Source organism: Sipha flava, unplaced genomic scaffold, assembly GCF_003268045.1.
Source record: "Sipha flava isolate LNK unplaced genomic scaffold, YSA_version1 18701_pilon_pilon, whole genome shotgun sequence".
Classification (NCBI taxonomy): domain Eukaryota; kingdom Metazoa; phylum Arthropoda; class Insecta; order Hemiptera; family Aphididae; genus Sipha; species Sipha flava.
The window spans coordinates 1-6993 of NW_020272398.1; the positions used below are offsets into that span (position 1 = coordinate 1).

The 6993-nt window shown below is 37.0% G+C and overlaps 2 protein-coding genes across 2 annotated transcripts; one reads left to right on the forward strand and one right to left on the reverse strand.

The window, feature by feature from the left end:
* Positions 1-1388: 1388 nt before the first annotated feature.
* LOC112681160 lies at positions 1389-4876 on the reverse strand (the record flags this gene model as incomplete). Its single annotated transcript, XM_025551421.1, has 2 exons — positions 2430-4876; positions 1389-2339 (listed from the first exon to the last, which is right to left on the reverse strand). Coding segments are annotated over exons 1-2 (3398 nt in total), but the record flags the coding sequence as incomplete, so codon positions are not given.
* A 1229-nt stretch (positions 4877-6105) lies between these two features.
* On the forward strand, positions 6106-6664 carry LOC112681161 (the record flags this gene model as incomplete). Its single annotated transcript, XM_025551423.1, has 2 exons — positions 6106-6200; positions 6333-6664. Coding segments are annotated over 2 exons (417 nt in total), but the record flags the coding sequence as incomplete, so codon positions are not given.
* Positions 6665-6993: the final 329 nt, after the last annotated feature.

The window sequence follows — 6993 nt, forward strand, 5'->3', positions numbered from 1 at the left end:
TTTGACATCACCAGCTACCGTCCAATATCCCTCACCTGTACACTCTGTAAATTGCTTGAAAAAATTACTAATAGACGCCTAGTTTGATATCTAGAAACGACACATTAACTTATCGCCCAACAGTACGGCTTCCATCGCAAACATTCTACTCAAAATGTCCTAGCCACTCTCCATACCAACATAAGTGAATTGATTAGAAAAAATCAACACACCATCCTTGTCGCCCTAGACTTAGAAAAAGCATACGACATAGTCTGGAAAAACAGAGTTATCGATATTATGTCCAACTGGTCCATAGATGGCAACATGCTAAAATTTTTACATAACTTTCTTACCGACCGAACAATTCAAGTCAAAGTTGAAAACACTCTATCTGAACATACGACAATAGAAAACAGACTCCCACAAGGATCGGTAATCAGTGTTACATTATTTCTAGTTGCCATTGATGATATTTTTAACAACATACAAAAGCCTATTAAGTACACATTAATCGTCGACGATTTTGTAACGTGTGTACTTGAATAATAATAAAAGATCAAAATAATAATACCCGATGTAACAAATAATAATAATAATGGACTGTATTGAAAATAACCAATTAATACATAAATATACAAAATTCAATGAATAAAATAAAATACGTTTTTCTTTTCTTAACAAATAATAATAAGGGATGTAGGCGCCCACCTACTATATAATATGAATAATTATGTTGATGGTAATATTTAAAAATGGTAAAAATCTTTAAATACAAATGGTGGATAACACCTATTTTACACACATAATATATATTTATATAATATCGCGTATCACGTTAGTGATCCGCGTTACCGTGCGCGTCGTCTTGCGGTTGGTCTTGGGTGGAGCTGCAGTTTCCCTGAACACCGTCGATCCGTTTGATGGTCAACGACGAAACGGCCGCGTAACAATCCGCAATAAAACATGTACCACCGATGGCACAACTTTGCGCGAATCGCGGCGTAATTTAACCGTCCAAAACAGCACGCGAACGCAACAACGACAAAAAAAGGAAGGTAAAAACCAAAAACAATTGCAATGGCGGCTGATGCATTCACGTGACGAGCACACGACGACAACAGCCCACGCGAGACGGCGCAATGGGCACTGTAACGAACGGCGCAAGCGCACCAGTAACCGGATCAAATTTTTTAATTAAGTGCCAATTAGCTGGCGCGCTCTAGCGGTATCTGGCCCGAACAGATTTAATATTAAATATTATTTAATTAATAATATTACTTAATGTCGATGCCACTACAATAAATTTTATTGTAGTGGCATCGACATTAAGTCCACTGTAGCTCTCTTACAAAACGCTATCAATTCACTTACACAATGGACTTCATTTTCTGGTTTCAAATTCTCACCTCATAAAACTCAAAGTCGTCAAACGATGCGGTGAAGATCGAATCCAAGCAAGGGCTGTGGTAGAGTCAGTCCATGCAGTTAGGTTATCGATATGTAGACAATCTTCAAACGTCGAGACTGTATAACGAAGCAGTTGTGCTGCAAGAACAGCTCCACATAATTCCAAACGGGGAATGGTAACATGTTTCAGAGGGGCGACTCTAGTTTTGCCTGTAACAAGATGACAACGTACTGAAGTAACAGTTTCAACACGGAGATATACGGAGGCAGCGTATCCCTTTTGAGAACTGTCTGAAAAGGCATGCAACTGAACTGAGATAGCACAATCTTCAGTAATGCGACGAGGTATAACAAGCGTGTTGACTAAATGAAGTTCCGACTGATACCTTTTCCATTGAGTGGAAAGATCGGATGGTAAGGGGGCGTCCCAACTTATTCCAGAAATCCACAAACACTGCATAAAGTGCTTGATCCAGAATGTGGTTGGCGAGAGTAACCCTAATGGGTCAAACGTTCGTGCAAGATCCGACAACACTGATCTTTTGGTAGGATTTTTTGACGAGGGTTGTGTGTGAAATGAAAAAATGTCTGCTGATGGATCCCATTTCAATCCTAAACAATTTAACTCAGTATGATCAGCTGAATTGAACAACAACGATGGAGACATGGCGCGCGCTTCACATGGAACTGCTTGAATGATGTTTGTGTTGTTGCTAGCCCACTTTCGTAATTCAAACTTAGCAAGTCCACATAAGTTGATTAATTGGCTTTGGCATTCAAAAGCAGTTTCTTCCGTATTTGCACCAGTAATGATATCATCAACAAAGGTGTCGTTTAATAGTATTTTAGCAGCTAATGGAAATTTCGGACCATCCACCGTGGCTAACTCTCGAACAGTCCGAAGAGCTTGGTATGGAGCTGCAGATGTACCATAATTGACTGTACATAATCTGTATTCCTCAATAGGCGAATCTTCGATGAATCGTCAAAGAATCCTGAGATAATTTCGATCAAGAGGATTCATGATAATTTGACGGTACATCTGTTTTATGTCGGCCATAAACAAATATTTCCATAATCGAGCGCGTAATAGAACGACTTGGATGTCAGGTTGTAATTTGGGACCTGTATACAAAAAATCATTGAGAGATGATCCCCTAGTTGTTCGTGCAGAAGCGTTAAAAACAACACGCAATTTTGTAGTTAGGCTATCTGGCCGAAACACACAATGATGAGGAATATAATAATTATATGGAAGATCTTTTTCTTCAGGAATGAGTTCCATGTGGTTATTTGATACATAATCGTGCATAAACTCAACATATTGTTGGCGTAGATTTTGATCTCGACTAAGCCTGATCTCCAAAGATCTATATCTGTGAAGAGCCATGGTTCTTGAATCGCCTAATAAGGGGCGTGATGACTTGAAGGGAAGTTTAACCATGAACCGTCCTGATGCAAGGCGAGTTGTCGTCTGTTGATAAAACTTCTCTGCAATAGAATCCTCTTCACTGAGGTGATGAATGGCTTGCAATTCTTCAAGTTCCCAAAATTTCTTTATAGTATTGTCGAGGTGTTCAAATACAGATATGCAGAATGAATTAAGTGAACCAGAGGAAGAGGATTGAATTGGTCCGACTAATACCCAGCCAAAGATTGTTTCCATTGCCATAGGTTCGCCATCTTTCCCTTTGAGTTGACCAGTTAGAACGAGAGATGGGAACATATCAGCACCTAAGAGCAAGTCAATGTCTCCAGGAAGATGGTATGACGGATCTGCCAATGGAAGATTCTTAACATGAGTCCATGTTCCGTGAGTGATTGGAACCTGGGGCGTAAGACCAGTAATTTTTGGAACAATTAATGTGTCTACAGACACAGACGGTGATAATTTATTACAGGGGAGTATACTTATAGTGGCTTTCCCTTTGACTAGGGTAGTGGTTGTACTGGCAAAGGTTGTAACGTTAACGGTTGAATGAAATCGACGTAGCATTAACAAGGACGCAGCCTTTTCAGTTATAAAGCTCGCTTGGGAGCCACTATCCAACAGCGCACGTAAAGAATGCCGATGACCATCAGCGGCGATCACATCAAGCATTGCAGTTGATAATAATATAGCGCGTTTGGGTACTCCTTTTACTATCATGGATACGGCATTCGAAGCATCAGCAGGAATTACATTAGACGGCATTTGTTGCTGTGAGTGTGATCCAGAAGTTGAATTAAAATGTAATAACGAGTGATGGGATCGGTTACAAACTTGACATTTGTACTTAGATGGACATGCGGCTGATGTATGCCCGGCTCCTAGACAATTAGTACAAAGTTTGTGCGATTTCGCGAGCTGGAACCGTTCATTAGGTGTTTTTTCATTGAATCGTGAACATTTCCGAATTGAATGTGCCTGGTTGCATATTGGACAGTTCACACTTGGTGATTGACTGGTGGTAGCTGTAAGTATTTTTTGAATTGAGCCAGTACGAGGTTTTTCTTGACTTCGAGGCAATTTTGCTATGTGTGTAGTCGGAATCGAGGTTATAAATACTTCTGCAGAACGCATGTGCTGACGTAAGAAATCGATAAATTCTGGTAGACTCGGAGAGTGTTTGTCTCCCACTAATAACTCCCATCGAGATCGTAACTCATAGTCCAGATGTTGTTCGAAGATGTATAACAACAGTGGACTCCATGATCTAGTTACGAAATCTAAATTGTCTAATGCTGCAGTATGTTCCGTAATGGAATTAAGCAGGGTTTTGATAGATTGTGAGTCTGTGGATTTTACGACATACTTCTTTAGAAGAGATTGAAAATGAATGCGAGCCAGATCACGTTTGTTTCCATAGCGAGACTTTAGAATTTTCCAGGCACTCAAGTAGTTTGCTGCTGTCAATGGTAAATGAGCAACCAGTGATAAGGCTTCACCTTGAAGAGAAGTTTTCAGATATTCAAATTTTTCAACATTAAGTAGATCTGGAGCATGTGATAATATTGAATGAAATAAGTCCTCAAAGCCTTGCCACTCTGTAATTATTCCAGAAAATGTGGGAAATTTGCGTTTTGGTAACTGGAAACATGACAAATTTCCCAGCGTACCAGATTGTTGAGCCGTGCTGGAAGCAAAAGATTGAGACATCACTTGGTCTGGTGACAATGGAAATTGATGAATGACAGCAAACGCAGCTAGTTCATAAAATAGATCTTCAAAGGAACTAATTAATGAACTACTACACTTATTATCGGTAACATCAATAGGTGCAGTAGATTGTCCGACGGCCGTTTCCATTATTTGAATGTCCTCATTAACGCAACGACGAATCTCCTTTAGTTCAGAGAGCATCTGCTTGATTTTTGCCTGTTTTCCGATGTTTGTCCGGTCATTGTTGTAATCACCGGAAGCTTTCACAAATGAAGTGACTCGGTTAATCGCACGAATCACACGCCCTTTTGCATCTGTGTAATGAATTGATTGGGGCATAGCCATATTGAAGTTTGAGAGTTTTACAAGACTTGTGCGGAACACTTAATTAACAAGACGAAAAAGAGAAAGAAAAAAACACGAAGAAGTCACGGTTTGTCGGTTAAATCCGGCTCGAAGGACCATACAATGTTCGGGCCGAAACGACGATCGAAGGACCAGTCACGGTAGTGACATTAATGTTTGGAAATGAAAAAAAATAATTTTTAATTACCCATAGTGGCACAATAAATATATAATAAAAAGAATGATATAATTTTGATTTGCCTGGTTGGCACAACAAATATAATAATTTATACTAAAACTATCAACAATAAATAAATAAATAATAATATATATAAAAACTCACAATTTTGTGGAGCACCGCTGGCCAGCTGCTGCCTGAGCTAAATAAAATAATAATAATAATCCAAAAAAAAATAAACAATATAAGACAATATTTAAATATTGGCTATTAGAGCCGATTAACAATAAATAATAGTAATAAATTTATAATCAAAAGAGATGGCTATTTAAGCCTTACAGCAATAATTAAGTTTACAAAAGAGAGCCGCAACGGCATGAGAATAAAAATAACAATTTAACAAGTATTAACCGCAATGGCGTAATATAGAGATATTTTAGTAATTAATAGCCGCAATGGCGTAAAACAATATATTATAATTGCACAATTAATAAATACAAATTTAAGTAGTTCGCACAATGCGAGACTAAAAGGAAAAACTATAAAAAATCACAACAAATATTAATATCAAAAAATAAGTATATAAACGAAACAAAATTGTATTTGTGCAAAAACGACGATGATTAAAATACAAAAAAAAAAACAGTTGCCTCAATGGCTGACGACGAACGAACGAGAAAACGTGGACGAACGAATATGCCGGCAGTGATATCACGACCGACACATAACAAAAAAATACAAAAATAACGTGATTACAATAATTATCAAACGAAGAAAACGAAAACAAAGATACGGATGCACGGTAAATGGTGCATCGCGTAACATATACATCATTTTCATATAATTATAATAATAATAATTAAGTGTGCGCGGCCTTATCGCGTACAGCGCAAACAATCGTTGTGTCTTGATACAAGAATATTTTCATATTTACTTAAAAAATTAAGTAATACTCGTATACCTGAGTAAAATGGATTTAGTAAATACAGACGTAGGAAATAACGACGATCAGAAGAGGAATAGAAAGACCAAAAGTACTCATCTGTACTAAAGAAATATAATAAAATCTGCCAAATTAACTGGTTCATCTTATGTGAATCATAGAAAAAAGCAAGTTCCTGCACTGATTGTTGGTGAACCTTGTCGGTAAGCAATTTTTTATCGTTGTTTATATTATTGTAATGAAAATTTTTCGATTATTTTATTTTTTTGACTTCGTTCGATTTAAAATATTTCAAAATTTAAACTTATTGCTATAACGTTTTTTACATTTTTCAGCTGCAGAAATAAATGCTTTGAAAAATATGGATTTGAAACTATACAAGCTGTGTTTGATTTCTTTCATAACTTTGAACATTTTCAAACTAAAGATGAACAAGATCAATATTTACAAGGACTTATTGATGTTGTTGCAGTGAAAAGACGACGTAAATCCACTAAAGATAAATTAAATGATGGAGAGGATCCAAAACGAGACTATTCGTTTAACTATCATGTAATGTTTGTTTCAGCGAGAAAAGGTATGTCAACAAGCATTTATTTCTATTTTTGCTCTCTCTTGCAAAAAAATTCGAAGATTAAGGGACTTAAAAGTAAATAATGAAATTGTGAAGGACAAAAGGGGCCGGCATACCAGTTACACTCTTCCTGATAATTTAAAACACAAAATATGTGAACATATTTCTTCTTTTCCGGTAAATATTAGCCATTACTCAGGAAAAGAAGTTAAGTATCTAGCATCCGAGCTTAATTATAGAAAAATGTTTAATCTTTTTAAAAATAAAAATCCTGAGATCACTAAAACTTGTTATACTACCTATTGGCAATACTTCAGACAAGAGTTCCCTGATTTACGCTTTGGTCAACCACAGATCGATACATGTTGTACATGTGAGTCACTAAATGTTAAAATTAAATCACCTCATCTCAATGATGCAGC